This window comes from Phaseolus vulgaris, chromosome 1 (assembly GCF_051622355.1).
Source record: "Phaseolus vulgaris cultivar YP4 chromosome 1, ASM5162235v1, whole genome shotgun sequence".
Classification (NCBI taxonomy): domain Eukaryota; kingdom Viridiplantae; phylum Streptophyta; class Magnoliopsida; order Fabales; family Fabaceae; genus Phaseolus; species Phaseolus vulgaris.
This window is the reverse complement of record NC_143498.1, coordinates 52,644,249-52,662,650: the sequence shown is the minus strand read 5'-3', so window position 1 is coordinate 52,662,650 and position 18,402 is coordinate 52,644,249. Positions and strand designations below refer to the sequence as shown.

General features: G+C 32.0%; 2 protein-coding genes, 1 long non-coding RNA gene and 1 pseudogene across 5 annotated transcripts; all 4 read left to right on the top strand.

The window, feature by feature from the left end:
- Positions 1–7,584: 7,584 nt before the first annotated feature.
- On the top strand, positions 7,585–8,811 carry LOC137815000 (putative transcriptional regulator RABBIT EARS). The gene is made up of 2 exons (XM_068617994.2): positions 7,585–8,074; positions 8,166–8,811. The coding sequence occupies exons 1-2, from the start codon at positions 7,759–7,761 to the stop codon at positions 8,615–8,617; spliced, it is 768 nt and encodes a 255-aa protein (XP_068474095.1). The 5' UTR covers positions 7,585–7,758; the 3' UTR covers positions 8,618–8,811.
- A 2,971-nt stretch (positions 8,812–11,782) lies between these two features.
- LOC150029695 (uncharacterized) lies at positions 11,783–12,311 on the top strand. The gene is made up of 2 exons (XR_016514943.1): positions 11,783–11,962; positions 12,139–12,311. It is a non-coding gene; the product is annotated as an uncharacterized LOC150029695 (long non-coding RNA).
- A 322-nt stretch (positions 12,312–12,633) lies between these two features.
- LOC137816109 (tropinone reductase homolog At5g06060-like) lies at positions 12,634–13,684 on the top strand (annotated as a pseudogene). Its single transcript, XR_016517139.1, has 4 exons — positions 12,634–12,654; positions 12,710–12,888; positions 12,990–13,091; positions 13,392–13,684. The product of XR_016517139.1 is annotated as a tropinone reductase homolog At5g06060-like (transcript).
- Positions 13,685–14,256: 572 nt separating this feature from the next.
- On the top strand, positions 14,257–17,621 carry LOC137814998 (tropinone reductase homolog At5g06060). 2 transcript variants are annotated; one of them, XM_068617993.2, is made up of 5 exons: positions 14,257–14,547; positions 15,197–15,404; positions 16,434–16,650; positions 16,745–16,851; positions 17,230–17,621. In XM_068617993.2, the coding sequence occupies exons 1-5, from the start codon at positions 14,459–14,461 to the stop codon at positions 17,422–17,424; spliced, it is 816 nt and encodes a 271-aa protein (XP_068474094.1). In that variant the 5' UTR covers positions 14,257–14,458; the 3' UTR covers positions 17,425–17,621. The 2 variants fall into 2 exon arrangements, with proteins under 2 accessions (XP_068474094.1, XP_090150271.1); XM_090294145.1 differs by lacking the exons at positions 16,434–16,650; positions 16,745–16,851 and having other exon boundaries at positions 14,363–14,547.
- Positions 17,622–18,402: the final 781 nt, after the last annotated feature.

Sequence of the window (18,402 nt, the reverse complement as noted above, 5' to 3'; positions counted from 1 at the left end):
TTTTCAGAATGTATTATTTTCAATTCCAGATTTTCATATATGAAATAAAGGGTATTTTCAGAATTTTAAAAATGTGTCAGGTGTAGGTACAAAAATGTTGGGTGTAGGAAGAATTTGCCTTTCTATAATCTTCAAATCGACACCTTTAAAGACTTGCACCAAGAATTAGACTTTTTAATAATTTTGACTAAAGAAAATTGGATAATTGCTAAATGTACATCCTTCATTGTTAGGTACAACCCACTTTTGATATATTTTTTCTTCCAAAACTACATAATTTTTAATGGCTTAGTTTATGTTGAAAGTTTAAATGCATGTATATTATCGTTTTTCAGTCTTTTTCTGAGGCATCTAAGTGTATAATATGCTTTAAGATGGTACTTTGTGGGGTGGTGTGATAACAAGATACCAATTTACTCTTCCACCTTCATAGTTTTTTCCTTCCATCTCCATAAATATTTTAATTCCAAAATTACCCTTAAACAGAAAAGTGTAAGATTTGTTTTTGTTTTTATTTCCGAATGTATCAAATATATTTCAAACTTTAAAATTTTGCTTCCTCTGAGGTGTTTATTTCTTGTCTTCCACAGTAGATATTCATTTATCCTAACCAAAATGATTGGCATTCATATTTTGTTATACACTTTACCATATCTCTCATAAGAGGTTATTGGGAGTGTACTTAGCTATTTCCAAAGATTTGTTCACAGTTTTTCAACTGGGCCACGTCTGTATTTTCGGTATAGTTTTTGCTAACTAATTTATCCAAGATTGTAAAAGGCCAAATTCTCCCTTCACCCACTACAAGAAAAAAATGATTTTAGTGGAGGTTATTTAACGGAGGTTAACATAACCTTAAAAATTGATTTAATTAATGGAGGTTTTTTTTAAAACCTCAACAAAATAACGGAGGTTTTTTAACCTTATTTAAATTCCAAAGGTTTATTCTAAAATCTCGGCAAAATGACGGAGGTTTTTTTAACCCTCATTAATTTTCAAAGATTTATTTTAAAATCTTCGTAAAATAACTGAGGTTTTTTTAACCTTCATTAATTTCCATATATTTATTTCAAAACCTCCGCAAAATAACGGAAGTTTTTTAACCTTAGTTAATTTTTAAAGGTTTAAACCTTTAAAACCTTTGAAATAATTGCTTAATTCAATTGTTTACTAGTAAAAAAGAAAACACAAGCATTTAGTGCACTTCTTTCTTTATTGTTATATAATTAGTAATTTACTAAGCATGACAATTAAATCTAAATTTATGATTTTTTTTTATCTTTTCTTAACTCTGACGATTGAAGCCTGTTAGGGTCCAATTTAACTTTTCCTGGACCGTAAAAATAGGTCAATAGATGAAACCTTCAGCCCTAAACCCACACTATATATAAATTGGAGTTAAAGTTTGGTTTTCACTTTTTATAATTACTAAAAATAAAAAATATTATTTTAATAAATAAGTAATTAAAATTGGTAACTGACAATTACATTTAAAATTACATAATTAGCTGAATATATAATATAATTTGATTTTTATGTTATTTATTATTTTTATACATTGTTTGGATTAACATGTAGATAGTACCTGAATATCTACTTCATTTAAAATACGTAAAAAACTAAATTTTAGAAAAATTATACAAAATTTCTCATGATTATTTCGAATAAAAAGAACTTGAAGGAAAATTAAGTTAGATATGATATGTTGGAGTTGTGTTTGTTTCTTATTTCTCCTTTAGGATAAGCATTATAGTTACATGTCAGTAGCATTACATTAGTATATCAGAGTCTTGATATGCTTTTACAGCATTTGTTTTTTTCACATAAAATATTGTTTGAATTTCTCACATCAATTGGATTGGAAGTGACATTATCTACTTTCCTGTGTTCAATTACTCTTACATTAAATTTTGAATAAAATATAATTAGGTAAGTTGCATGGTTGATTAGCAAGTGTCACGTCACGTTCAATAAATGTTGAAGGCATTCATACATCACTCACCTTTTCATTTTCTTCCCAAAGCACTTATTAAACTGATCTTTCACAGTACTCTCCCACTCTGCACACCCTGCAATTAGCTACGCATGCTAAAATTATTTCCTGTACTTAATTAATTAACAACTATTATGCAGACACACTTCTTCTTACACGAAACCCTTCTTCATCTTCTTCTTCTTTTCTGTCATAAATTTTCAAACATGCATTCATCATCCTTCCACAGTAGTAGTAGAACCATCACTATTATTTCATCTCATTATTTATTTTCTCTTTCTGTTGGAATCGTGTTTCATATTCTTTTCTCTCTTCTTTATGTTTTCAAGGGAATAGTTCCAAAAACTTTGGAATCTTAGATGTTTGGCTTGGTGAGTTGTTTTTTCACCATTAGTTCATCCTCCTTGATTACTTAAGCTCTTCAATTTCAGCATTGTGGAAGTGCTCTAGTTCTGTAAGGTACATGGTCCATGAGGTGTGTCTGATCGTAGCTACTTTAACCCCTGTCGTCTTAGGGTTTCATGATGTCGGAATTTCAAATTTGGAAGATTCAAAGTTGTTTTGAAGTAGTTTCTAGAAGGTGGGATCTGGGAAAGGGGCGAGAGGAAAAGAGAGGATTTGAAAATCCATGGAGTGAGAGAGGAAATTTAGAAACTGTGGATTTAGGATCTGTGTGAAAGAGGGAATAGCTGAATAAATAAATAAAATTTAGGTTAATGACGGAGAGAGGAAATTTAATAGAGAAGAGATTTCTTTTTATTGAAATAATTTCACTAAATTTCTTTAACTATTCAATTAATTGACAAATTTTTAATATATTTTTTTATCAGCAAAGAATTAATAAATTAATATATTTTTAATTTATAATATATTTAAAACTATTAAATTAAAAAGTTTGATTTTTTAATAACATTATCTTTAAAAATACTAATTATGGTATTATGATTTTAAGTTTTAGTTTTAGGTCACACTTTTCTGTTTCGGTGGGTATTAATAAATTATAGCATCATTTGGAAAAGTTTCTTAAACATTTATAACTTATAATATCCATATCTCACATTAATAAAAATGTTACATTTTTATTATTTTAGTGTAGTTTATTCATTGGGAAAGATAATATTTTTAAAAAAGTGACTTAAACATTAATAGTTTTTTATTGATAAATAATTAAATTAATATATTTAAAGTATTTGAGGGATGTTCGAATTTGTATTTAAAAAAGTCAAAAGGATATAGAAAAATCTTCACAAAGTAACTTATAAAAAATTGATATTCCTCTAAAATAGCCCTACAAATATATGCATATGAATATGGATTGATTTAAGACTTGTCCACAACTCTTGTGCAACCTGAGTGGTGGTAACATACTAAAAAAAACCATCAGCACTGCAACCTAAAAAAGTCTCACCTAATTGTTCCATCTCACAAAAAAACATGTTACATTTACTATAGTAATTACAGCAACACCAATATAAACACTAAATAATATTGAATAAAAATACATTTTAAATAAAAAAAATAATTAATTATTATATTAATTAAATTAAATATTAAAAAAATGATTAATTTTTAAATTAGTTTGATGTTGACTAAAGAATAAAATAAAATGTTGCCGTGATTTTAATCACTTGTGCTCCTCTTCAATTTGCCTTTTGTTGTCTTCTTTGATCTTCCATTTGCCACCTTTCTTCATCTATCAATTTTTTCTCTTCATCAAATTTTCTCTTTTCTTTTCTTTAACTTTGTCTCTTATGACTTTCTATTATTAACTCTTATTGACATTTTGCTGATTGAAATATTGATGAAAAGAACACCAACAAAACAATAGCAAACAAGTTAGAAAATAAATGCAATTTAATCTCAAGTAGTATTATGTCTCTCAGCCTTCACTAAAATAGGTAAATAACTCAATTTTGTAATCAATCTTTGAAAGATTAATCTTTGTGAGTACAATTCTTGGTATTGATTTTCTCTAATGATTTCTTTATGAAAAAAGAATTAATACAATAAAATAGAAAAGAGGTCAACCCTTATAAAAAAAATATTACAGTTATTTAAGAAGCACCCAAACGCTATAACCACACCAATAAATCAAAAGGCAATGCATCTTACCACACACTAAAAAAAAAATCATTAAATAAAAATTAATTTTAGAGATAAAAAATAATAGTTGTTATATTGACTAAATTATATATTATTATAAAAACTAAAAAATTATTGATTTCTAAATTAGTTTCAATTATTGATAAATAGTTTCTAAATTGGTATTTAATTAGCTATCAAATTAAAATCTAAATATTTAATAGTTAAAATCTTGGTAACTAATTAAATACCAATTTAAAAATTATTTATCAATAATATAAACTAATTTAAAACCCAATATTTTTTTAATCTCTAAAATAATATCTAATTTAATCAATATAATAATTAATTTTTTTTTGTCACTAAAATTAGTTTTTATTTAATAATTTTTTAGTATTGAAATTAACCAAACACAAGGCTTTATACAAATTGGGTTTGGGTCAAGACTCACTAGTACAGAGAGACCAAACAGGTGCGGCTCATTGATTCGTGACTGGTTATGTGGTGTATCTTGGATCATCTTATTTCATGGAGGTCCAAATAACATTTTCTCACAGTTCTTCTAAGGCCAAATATCATGTTCTCCCAACACAGAATGTGAAATTTAATGGCTCACATATTTGCAAATGGTTTTAACATCTCTTTTGATAGCTTTAAGTCGTTTTTTTTTAATCAGCAAATAGCAATGAAATTAAATAGGACCACTGCAGGAGTGATCCAACCCTTATACAGTAAAATGATGTTCACATATTACCTTTTTAACTACAAATCAGCCAACAAATCCTCCTACAGTCAAACCCATCTCTATCAAAATAACAAAGAATAACAAGGATCAATCCTCATAACAAAATTAAATTGAATGCATACAAACCAAAGGTTCAAGACACCAATCAGAGAATGAGAAATTAGCTGACGGTATCTTTGAAGAGATCCAGGACTAAACCTTAATCTGTGCCAGAGAGAACACCTCAATGTGGTCAACCACTCCACCTTTAAATAAACAGTTGTTCCTATGCCTCCAAATTTCACTAATCAACGCAATCCACACGTTGCCCATAATCATATGCCTCCAAATTTCACTAATCAACGCAATCCACACGTTGCCCATAATAAGATTAACTGAAGTGGGTGCATCCAGAATCTTGAAATGTTCAAAATGAGACCTAGGATCCATAAAATCGACTGATCTTACTCCTAACCAATCATAACAAAGATTCCAAATTAACCAAGCTTTAAGTCGTTTAATCTCCACGTTGTTGTCAACCTCATTTTTCATGAAATATACAAAGCAACTTGTGTTTACTAAAACTCCTATTAGTCTCTTCATCTCACATTTGCACAAAACCTTTATCACCAACTAATTTTCCTCCAAGTTTGGGAATGTCAGAAATCTATTCCCATGTCCTCTGGGAATCTTAGCTATAGTTAGTTTTCAATAATTAATAATAAACAACTATATCAGAATCTGTTACTTAGTTTTTGTTATTTTTTGCTGTGTATATAAATGAGACTTTGCAACTTTTGTATAGCAGATTTTACTGATCAATAATAATGCCAGTTGTTTCATGCTTCTTCTTCTTCTCTCTCTTCTTCATGAAACATGTTGAATTTGGATTACTATAGTGTATCAATAGTCTGCAACTATCTTTTCGAAGTTTTACTTGCTAACTTTCCAGTTTATATAATCTCTTTTCATTCTCATATTTTTCCAATATTGAATGCAACATACATATACATATACATATATACATATATATATATATATATATATATATATATATATATATATATATATAGTTTTCAGTGAGTTATTGATGGGCACGCTGGATTTGGTACGGATGAAGGATGTTGATTGCAATAGCTGATATCTTGATCGTGATTGATCATAAGTTTTGGAAAAGCAAGGACATTATAAATTACGACAGTGTATTGCTGTTGAAATTGAACATGAAATAATATGATATATATATTTAGTTGTCGTATCTTAATCGGCTTCCACAGATCCACGTTTGAAACATAGGTGTAGCAGCTCCGTTGCCTTATAGCTAGGCACATATTGTTCCTCACTTGGTCACTGGTACAAGTCATTAGTTCTTGCTTCAGAACAAGGATTAGGTACTAATAATATTAATTTCAATTACTAGCTTGTGGGGCTCGGAGTGCATAATTCAATTACTCATTTAGTCTAACCAATAATTGAAATGCTTCTTAATAAATAGGCCCTTGGTAACTATATTCCTCCCCAACAAAGTCCACCAAACATTAAAAAAATAAAAATGACAAAGAACCTAGAAATTAGTTAATACCAATTTGCTGTGCACGATGACACGGATAATTCGTTTGAAAACATAGCCACTGAATATACATTACAATTGGAAGAAGCCAATTCACTACCAAATATAAAAACCCAGGTGTTTCAACATTTGAAAGATAAAAAAAGCTTTTGCTTGTTAGCTTCCTTTTTTAAATCTCTATTTGTTGTTTTCTTATGCTACTTTAGAAGAATTCAGTGAAATCAAATCAACCTTGGGCTACCAGTTTAATCTGCCCTGAATTGACTAGTTCGTGTGTTTGTCTCAATCGTGTTCTTGTGTGACTGTGTGAGAGAGAGACAGAGAGAAAAAACTCAATCATACATCACTAATTTGACTTCTTAATTTGACTTGTTAGCTTAACGTGATATGGGAGAAAAAGCCTAAAAGATTCTTTAGGTGTTTTTTATGAGACAGGTGCAAGAGGAAAAGGTGTTTAGATAATCCAAATAAATGGGTGGCTCTTATATCTCCTTCTCATACTAAGTATATAATTCAAAGAAATTGTCATATATGCACTGTATTTTTCTGAGCTTTAGCAATAACTCAAAAGCAATTAATTGCCCTTTTCTCTTGGCAATTCGTTTGTTGAGTTTACATGCACGTCGTTGTATATTACACAGCATAACATAATTTCTTTTCTTTAACCTTTTTCTTCTGGTGTAAAAACTTTCACGAGAAACAACCTATATTATATTCTGATTAAAAAATACCTACAACATGTACGAACAATTGTTTTATGGAGAATTTGTTTAATTTGTTTCTTCCTCACATGCAATTGGGGTATTCTGTATTGTGGTGAGGGACATGCTATAACCAATAAAGTAGTTACTATAGTGGAACAGAAAAACTAGACACGAGTTTAAATGAGTGGTACTTTATGTGCGTGCTACATAGTAGAAGTTATTATGAGAACACTGGACAGTGTAACAGTATTACCATGCATATGGGTTTGGTGGAAGCTTCAGAGAAACAGTTTAAATGTATTTTCTTACTCTCATAACCGTTATCTCCATCATCCGTGTGAATCAAATATGATGCAAGACAGTTGCATAAATGGGACCCTCCCAAGACTGTGTTGCAAGTAAACCAAGCAATAAAACAACAGAAAAGCTTCAGTACTAAAGGCAAGACACAGAGCTTATAACAAGACTTTTTCAGATAACCTTTTTCTCTTCCCCCATAGATTCTTAGGTTGCTTTCAAATATAATAATAACCAGGACATGCAACCCTAAACTATTCATATTCAATTCCCTCCCTAGCCAGCCTTTAATTTTCTCATTATATAAAGCTTCTTCCACCAAACCTGTTTCTCACTCTCATTCTTATCATCTCCCAACAGGTTTTAATTTTCCTTGCCACTCATACACATGGAGGAGTCTCAGTATCTGTTGTGGTTCAAGAGAAAACAAATGTTGAACTCACATATTCAACAACCATTTGGAGCCCGCAACAACAACACCAACTCATCGTGGGAGGAAAGGGCTTTTGCAGAAGATGCTGCTAGGATACTTGGTGGGTGCATATGGCCTCCAAGATCTTACTCCTGTAATTTCTGTAAAAGAGAGTTTAGGTCTGCTCAGGCTCTAGGGGGACACATGAATGTGCATAGGAGGGACAGGGCTAGGCTCAAACAAAGCCTTAGTCACCATAATGAATCCCTTCAAGATCTTCACAAAAATGATTGTAAGTCACAGAGTGCTCAATTTTCTGAAGTGATGGAACTTCTCTCATCCAGATATTGTTGCCTTAATCCTTATTTACTCTAACCTTTCAGGTCCAGTTGCAACAAGCAAAGTCTCGTCTTCTAGGCCCTCAACTATATCTACTCAAGAAAATTGTTATCATCAGCCTACCATGTCTCCTTACTCTTCTCCAATTAGCTGGGGACATCACCACATGGGGTCCCCTGATTCAGAACCAAAAGGGTCTGCAGTGAATGGAAGGGAACAGTTTTTAAAAGGTTTGGGTTGCAATGATTATGTTGAAACAAGTTTGTCTGTGGGACAAAGTTCAGTGTTTGTCCAAAAGTTACCAATTGAATCATATGGGGACGAAGCTATCAGTTATAAAAGATCAAAGACTTCTATGCCTCCTTTGCCTGCCTTCCACAAGCCATGTTCAAGTGATAGACACCTAACTTTTCATTCTGCAGAATTTGTACTCAAGCCTGGAATGGAAGACTTAGATCTTGAACTCAGGCTGGGGAAGCCGCAGAAAGTTATTTAGTATATAAGACAAACAGAAGAAGTTGTAATGGAGTGTCAGTGTTTACCTTTTTCTTTCCCCTTTCCTATTAGAGGTTCATAGAAAATAGGCAAGAACCTTCTTCGCCTAACCTAAAGCCACCTTGAGTAGAATTCTTAGGTTTATTTTCATGAGATGTTAATTTGAATACTAATATTATCTCTAGTTGCATGTTATTATATTTTTTTTCTTCTTCTCTTCTCTTGAATATGTTGATGTTTCTCCTTTCTGTTATGAGCATAAAATTACGCGTAATGGTTGTTTTGTATAACAAGGAGAAACATGAAAAAAAGGAGAAGAATGGTTTAAGATAAAACTTATACATGTGAAGAAAAGAATAAAATTAAGAAACTACTGTAAAAGGGTATGAATGAGAATAATAAGAATGAGATTTTTCTTGAATTATTAGTTTAGTTACTGCATGCAGTTCATTTGAAAGCAAATGACAGATATTGAAAATACAACACTACAGTACCTTCAACAACATATGCAAATCTCACCATCTCAAATATGATATCAGATTTGACCAACTAAAACATGTTAGTGGAAATTGAAAATCTTACATTTGCTAGGGTTTCACAACGAAGGGGTTATGCAAAGACAGACAAAGAAATAAACCACACAAAGTTGTACTTTTTCTTTCAAGAAAAACATAAATTTCTTAGAAGTTTATTGATACAGTATAGTCTCATTTACTTGTGGTGAGAGGAATCAAAGAAGAGGAAAATTGGAGTGTAAGGTAATAATTAAAGTGGTGGAAGAACTGACAGTGACTGACAATTAGAAGTCACTTCAGCTACATATATTCCAGGGAACTAACAGTAGTCACATGCACATAAACCTGCACAAAATTATGAATAACCTTTTTACACGGATCATTACAAGTGATCGCTCACCCACTTACCACTTCACCTCATCATTCCATAAATTCCAAACCGTTCAGTTGCTTTCCACATGCTTTTTCTTACAAACACTTCCAAAAAACCAACCAACCACACGGAAATTGAATATTAACACAAACACAAACACCACAGCCAAATATTAATTTAGTTTGGTAGAGAGGGAAAGGACATCACATCATTGGCCTTATTAGCATGTCATTGTTTTTACTCTTGGTGTGATGTGTATTATATATATCCATGTTAGTTATAGTTATCCCTAAAAATGTCCACTTCTTATCTTTCAAATATTTCGAAGCCCGAGACTCTTCTGCTCACTGTAGTAACTTAAAAACAGTGTTAGCCACCTTATTGTGACACCGACCGTTCCTCCAGAATACACGGGGACGTCACACTCTCTTCTTTTCAACCTTTCTTTCTAAGGAAATTTTATGAAATATCGCTTTTATTTGACTTCATGTTCTTTGCAGTCTGCCATGAGCAACGCATACACACACAGAAGCAATGCATTTCTGTCTACGATCAAGGGGGAATTCCAGCTATATACCCTTTTCACTATGTTTAATTTCCCATTACGGACTAACATATATACTTTTACTCATAAGATACAACATTGGCACAAAAGAGAGATTAATGAAGAAAAGCATGTTTTCCATAGCAACTTAATCAACCATGGATATTGTACATGCACACTTATGCTAAGCCCACTTATTTTATGCAAAAGTTTAACTCTTTATTTCAAAATTAGAAGAAATAAAAGTTTAATGGTCATTAATTGATGGCACAAAGTAATTTTATCCAGTCATTTATTTACAAATCATTTGTTGATTAAATAGCATTACATAACTTCAATTCTAAAAAGTTACATTGGTAAGTAAAGTTAATTACATGGACAGATTATTATATTGTATTTCTTCCAAAGGTTGGTTCTGTCGACCAGAATATTTAAGCATTTTGGAGTTTTGTTATTAACATGAAAAAAAACTGAGATTATATATGTCACATTGTATATAATTATCTGTATTTTATCCTTGTTGGTTTTTTTTAATGTACACGCATCTCAAAAACATGTCACAAAATCAATAAACAACGTACCCTTTGTTACTATCTCAATTTTATACTGAATTTTTTTTTCTTGAGCCGTGCCATGAAACGAACTTTGTGAGCTGTAGCAACTAAAAGTCACTGCGATCATAGTCTTTTTTCTCTGTTTAAGCTTTCTTTCTTCTCCTAAAAACTTACTCAGGCAAACAACCCTAGCTGATTGAGGAAGTGGTGTTTGGTGAGTGACTTTGCAATTATGTGAATATATAAAAATGGTGATTAGTTGGAATAGAAGTTATGGTTAACAAATAATGCAGCATTTTGATTATGGCCTGATATCAGGGTGAATCTTATGTTTGAATTAAAGTGTAAAGATATATATATATATACATGCAGCAGAGAGAAGTCACATGGGGATGATGATGTGTGTGTTTCTGTTTGTATTTGGTGTATTTATTGTGGGAATTGAGATTGATATGCATGTTCCCCAGTTTAGGAAGTTTGTGTACTTTATTTAGGGTGCTTCGATGTATGCAAAGTGTAGTGATAGTATTTTGTATAGCTAATTGCTATATACTGGTGAAGTTTAAGAGTGTCTATAGAGATTGGAATTGTAATTGTAGGTAGGTAGCACGTGTGTGTCTATGCATTAGGATTGTTTATAGCTTCTGCCACTGAAAACAACTACACAGACATTTCGTCGTATAATTAATCTATTCATTGGTTGTGAAAGACGATTTGACAAATGACACTTCACAACCTTATTCTCCCTTCCTACAATGTCGCTTTACTCTTCCATCTACAAATTTTAAACCTTTCAAATATAAAAACACTTGTTTCAATTTGACAAAATGGAAGGAAGAATAGGGGCTTCTACACTCTGCATGCACGTGATGCCAATTCTAAATTGCAATCACTCTCCTCCGTGACTACAATAGCTTTTGTAATTTTGTACCTACCTAAACCTACTCATCTCTTTCAAAAATTAGTTCAACAAAAACTACTTGCTTCTTTATTCAAAAACAAAATTATTATCTCTAAGTCAAATCTCTTGGGATTAGTTCATCTGTAGCTTCTGATTCAAACTCAAACCTTGTTATTGGGCCCATCTGGGTATTGGGAGAAAAGCTATTGGGCCCATGAAAAAGGATATCAACAACACTATCATATACATATGCCCAATAAAAAAAGCATACACCTTTTGAGAAAAAGATGATTTTTTTCTTTGTAAATTTTACATAAGATGGTAAATACACGTTCTTCAATCTTCATGGTCACAAAAAAAAAGGTAAAAACTTTAGCAAAAGCAAACAAGAATGGCGAACCCAGAGGGTAGTGCAGAGGCTCAAGATGGTCACTTAAGGGAACCACTTCGTGAAAGCGGGTTCCTTTTTTTCGCTTCTCGCTCTCCTTTTCTCGAACTATCGTTTTTTTTTGTTCTGTTTTGTTGCATGAAGTGAATTGGGTTTCTTGACTCCGGGGTTTGTTAAAACGAGTTAAAGCGTTTTTTTTTTCAAGTTTTTTTTTTCTGGGTGTGATGTGGTTTCATTGTTGGTTCAGGCATGCTGTGGTGGAGGAAATGGCGGAGTTTGGTGCGAGGTGTACACTTGCTCCAGGAATGAAGAGGAGCTGAATGCACGCTAGAAGGAATGGAAAAGAAAGGGTTTTTGGTTTCTGGGTCGGTTTCTGATATGTGTTTTCCACCCCCAAAGAGAGAACCTCATTAAACAAGTGGCCTCTGCCTTCAACGGCAAGCTCAACATACTTGTGAGTCTTTCTTCTTTTTTGTTTATGTTTAGAAATTGGAATATTTTGTCTTGTATTTGTGTTTAAAGTAGTTTAGAATAGTAGGTAGGATAATCTGAGTGTTAAGCTTTATAAAAAGTCATGACTGATTATAATTCATGAAATCGATTTCAACATTTATGAATTCATGAAAAGGAACTGTTGGATGAAGATCAAATTGTTCACATTTCAAATACATATCTTAAGATTATACTTGGAAAAATAAAATATGAGTTGTTGCATCTTCGTCCAACGATTCTGATTAACTAAATGTGTGAATGCAGGAACACAGTTAATAATTGAAAACATAACAAGTTTTGTCTCTATGAACATCTTGTGAGCTTAGGTAAACAATGTTGGAATAACTGTGAGGAAACCAACAGTAGAGTATACAACTGAAGAATATTCAAAATTGATGGCAATTAACATGTGCCAACTTGCACATCCTCTTCTCAAAGGTATTGTGTTCGTTTCCTCTGTTGCAGGTCAGACAAGGTTCTGGAGCCATTTATGCAGCAAATAAAGGTGAGTTGATGTGTAATTATGTGATCTCCGGCTTTTGACATAGATTACAAACTATTTTGAAAGGTATTGATGAAATAAATTCATTGTGCTGTTTTCTTTAGCTGCAATTAATCAGCTTTCTAAATATCTTGCTTTCGAATGGAACAACATAAGGAGCAACAATGTTGCACCCTGGGTATACCAACACATCAGTTCATACACATGTAATGCTCTATAGTTTATTTCATTCAAAAATTACTTTCAAAACTATATGTTGTGATACCTCATCCAGTTGGATACCTATAGATCCAACCAGAGAATTTGTTGGGTTATTTTAGAAATTGTTGAGGAGCCCAATGAAATCATCATGGCATAAGTGTACACAGTGGAGATTCCACACTAAAAGGAGGTTTTGTGCTAACAATACATTGCGGTGACCTTACGCATGATCATCACTATAATAATTAATTCAATTAACATTATCTTCTTGATTTGGGATGCTAATGTTACCATATATCTGACAGTTGCTTGCAAATAAGGAACTTCTTGATAAGATCATATGTCGAACGCCAATGAAGCGAATTGCAGAAGCACATGAAGTGTCATCCTTGGTGACTTTCCTTTGCTATGCTGCCAGCAGTTTCTTACATCACTGCACAAGTTATTTCTGTTGATGGAGGATTTACTGTGTATGGATTTCAACCCAGCTTCAGAATTGCTTGAAAGCAAAATGGACTTTTTTATTGTTGTATTATGTGACAAAGTAGTAACCACTTGAGTTTTGGACCACCTCTGATCAAATAGTTTTGAAATGAGAATGAGTTATTTTAGTATTTTAAATTTATATATACACACATAATGAATGTTATTTTTTATGTAATATATATGTTAAGAGTTATATTATTATTAATTATATAATGATATTTAAAGGAAATATTAATATTCAAAGTTATTTTTATTATATTTAACATTTCTTCTTGCCCAGATTCTCTCAAAAAATTGGATGACAACCTTTTATATTTCCATTTTAGTTTCATTCTAAAAATCGAATCAAACAATAACTTCTTTTAAAAATAAAATTTTCGTTTTCTCCCTTCATTTTCTTTCAACAAAACATTATGCAAGATTAATCTCTTTCAGAAGGTAAAATAACCTTTCAACCAAGTGCTTTTCTAAACAGAATACTTAAGATTATTTTTTAACCACTTACTTAAGTTACTCAAGTTCATCATTACTTCACTCAATCACTAGTTGATTCACTTCTCTTTCTTAAAAAAAGAGCAAATTGAGTTAAAAGTAAGGCCCCTAATGAATTTTAATACAAACATAAAGGTTTTTTTGTCAGATTTATATTGCATTGCACACACTGCATGTTAGTCCTTTTCCAAAATACTAAAAGGGAAACATGCATTCTCTCTTTTGCCTAATCAGCACTGACAACAACACACACAAACAACCCCCACAAATGGGCCCATTGGGATATCACCGCCACCAAATATCTAACCTCGTCGTTTTGAGACAACATAAAAGACGTTCTAATTCTTCATGTTCAGAACTCACAATATAAGATCGTGAACAAAAGCTAATAGCAATGGCGAATCCAGAGGGTAGTGGCAGAGCTTCAAGATGGTCACTTAAGGGAACCACTGCTCTCGTTACAGGAGGCACACGTGGAATCGGGTTTCTTTTTTTTTTCTTTCTTTTTCTAAATCGTATTTTTTTTTCTGTTTTCCTCTTTTTCTTTGGATTTCATTTGTTGCATGAATTGGTTTGGGTTTCTTGATTCTGGGGTTTGTTAAAACGACTTGAAGTTGCGTTTTTTGTATGCAATTTTTTTATGGGTGTGATTGGGTTTCAAATACATTCGTAGAGGCAGATTCAAAAAAATTGTTCTTTATGGGCTTATAAAAGATGTTCAATGCAAGGTTTTCATAGAAACCTTTACCTGCAAAAAGTGTGAAGATTGGACGTGATTGGGTACATTCTTTTCGGGAAGGGAATAAAATAATATTTAAGTGTTCTAACAAGCTCTCATCACACATCATAGTTCTTTTATTATACGTTGTTATTATAAAAGCCAATACGTTGTTATTATAAAAGCCAATGAGGCTAATTGTTTCCATGTGTGAGAAACTTGAACAATTTATGTTTTTATTAAATTAGGGTTATAACTTTGGATGTTTACTTTTATTTTTATGTTTTTAGATCCGGATGTTTTTTATTTTTATGTTTTTTATTTCTTGATTCTGGGGTTTGTTAAAACGACTTGAAGTTGCGTTTTTTGTATGCTATTTTTTATGGGTGTGATTGGGTTTCACTTTTGATTCAGGCATGCTGTGGTGGAGGAACTGGCGGAGTTTGGTGCAACTGTGTACACTTGTTCCAGGAATGAAGAGGAGCTGAATGCATGCTTAAAGGAATGGAAAGAGAAGGGGTTTTCGGTTTCTGGGTCGGTTTGTGATGTGTCTTTTCCAGCCCAAAGAGAGAATCTCATCAAAGAAGTGGCCTCTGCCTTCAACGGCATGCTCAACATACTTGTGAGTCTTTCTTCTTCTTTTTGTTTGTATATTTAGAAATTGGAATAGTAGGCAGGATAATCTAAGTGTTCAGCTTTATAAAAAGTCATCACTGATTGAATTCATGAAATCGATCTCTAACATTCAGGCATTCATGAAAAGGAACTGTTGGATGAAGATCAAATGGTTCACATTTCAAATACATATCCTAAAACTAGATTTGGCAAGAAAAAGTATGAGTTGTTGCATCTTCATCCAACGATTCTGATTAACTAAATGTGTGAATGCAGGAAATGTTTACTGCAGCACCATAAATACAATCTTAGAGTTTGTGACAATAATGACACATCTCAAGATAAGACCTTTAAAATCAAGAAACTATACTGTCAAAATGTGAAAACCGGTGTTAAGTGAATGAATGTACCACTTACTAATTTGTTTATTGTGCTAAATTTCAAAATATTTTGGAGCTTCTGTACCTACCCTGTCATGTATTATGATGCAACCCAGCTGCTTTGCCTGTGCTTAGGATAGAAGCAGGATAACCCGTGTATTCAGCTGTATTGATGACTCTCTTATTTTGGGATATTAGTTACTGAATTTGTTAGAGATGATCTCAGGTTTTTCAATTCAAACAGGAGTTTCAATATGATGTGTATTGCTGAATACTGTATCGTGTATTGTAATAACATCCTCGTAAAACACTCAATGTGTTAGTGTGTGTTCTTCATCCTGTTCTCCTCTTACATGCACTCAATTTGCAAGTGGTTACTGACTTATAAAATAAATAAATAATTGCAATTTCTTTATGTATTTTGCCTAAATAAGACTTTCTTATTGTTGCTTGAAATCCATCCTGTAGGCAGCATTTGTATCTGCACAATATAGTTAATTGAAAACATAGTATGTATAACTTTGCCTTTTGTGATCATTTCAGCATAAAATTGTTAAAATTAAAAATGTTCAATCAAATAGCTAGACTCGTTTCTCTTGTGGGCGAGATTTCAGCACACAATAAGTTTTGTTTCTATGATCATCTTGTGAGCTTAGGTAAACAATGTTGGAACAAATGTGAGGAAGCCAACAATAGAGTATACAACCGAAGAATATTCAAAATTGATGGCAACTAACTTGGACTCTGCATACCATCTGTGCCAACTTGCATATCCTCTTCTTAAAGAATCTGGAAATGGAAGTATTGTGTCCATTTCCTCCGTTGCAGGTCAGACAAGTGTAGGTTCTGGAGTCATTTATGCAGGAACTAAAGGTGTGTCGATGTATAATTATGTCATCTCAAACACAGATTACAAACTATTTTGAAATATATTGACGAAATAGAATCATTGTGCTGTTTTCTTCAGCTGCAATGGATCAGATTACCAAATATCTTGCATGTGAATGGGCGAAAGACAATATTAGGAGCAACAGTGTTGCACCCTGGTATACCAAAACATCACTTGCGGAACCTGTAATGCTCTTTCACCCGGTTTATTTTCTGTTCCAAGAGACTAATTGTCTTTTCTTTCTGAAGATTGGTTAATTATTTTGAGAAATAAAATTGAGTTTGATCCGCAGTGAACTGGTCGGTCATTAGTAAATAAATTCTAAGCTGATAGTATTAATTTATTTTGTTGATCCTGTCAACATATATTCTGTGTTGAAGTTTTACATTCATGTTACTTTTAAGTTTTAACTTGTCTATTCAGCAGTATAAGAGTATTCAGATAAAAAGTGTCTGTCTATCAGATAATAAAATATCTTTAGATTAATTTAGTACGAAATTCAAATTCTTGAGAGAGCACATGTGTGTATGTTAGCATGCTAATTGTTACCTTGTATCTACCAGTTGCTTGCAAACAAAGAAATTGTTGAGGGGATAATATCTCGTACGCCAATAAAGCGAATTGCAGAAGCACATGAAGTGTCATCCTTGGTGACTTTCCTTTGCTTGCCAGCAGCTTCTTACATCACTGGACAGGTTATTTCTGTTGATGGAGGATTTACTGTCTATGGATTTCAACCCAGCGTGAGAATTACTTGAAAGCAAAATGGACTTTTTTATTGTTGTATTATGAACAAAGTGGTAACCACTCGAGCTTTGGAACACCTATGATGAATAAGTTCACTTGAGCTTTGGAACACCTATGATCAAATAGATTTGAAAGGACAGTGAATTATTTTAGAATTTTAATGTCTTTCACGACTATCTTGAATCATAGTAACTATGAGAATGAGTTATTTTAGTATTTTAAAAATTTATATATATTCAATGCCTGTAATAATATGTTGCAACATGATTGTACTTCATCTGGTGAACAAAATGCAGAGCTTCCAACAATTTTTATTTGTAAAGTTGTAAAATGTTATTTTTTATGTAATATATATGTAAAGAGTTATATTATTATTAATTATATAATGATATTTAAAGGAAATATTAATATTCAAAGTTATTTTTTGTTATATTTAACATATCTTACTATTTATTTGATAATTTAAAAAATAAAAATAATGCTAAAGGCAGATCCAATCGGATCATGTTAAAGTTTTGAACAAAACCTACTTAGATGACAAATTAAAAAACAAAAACAAAGTGATTAAATGATATGATTATCTCTTCAATGATTCATATCACAAACATCCTTTCTATTTATTTTTAAAATAAAAAGTAAACTATATTTATATTTTCTAGACATAGAAAGAGATACTGTGGATTGCGCTTTTGCTATTGAATTTCAAAATGAACTTGATGACCACTGTCTGCTGGCAGATAATAACGGGAACATCCATGTTGTAATGTACAACATGGATTTGCTGAATCCTGAAATAATCTATGCATGGGGGAACTTACGTCATTTTTATGATCTTAAAGGAGAACATCGCGTATATTTCCGATACGTTAGTGATAACTGCTTTCATATTAATGTTTACATGGAAGCGGCTTCTCAAATAATGGTATCTGTCCATTTTGCTGAAGCTGAACGTCGTGAACCACTCACCAATGGTCCTTTTCAACAACATT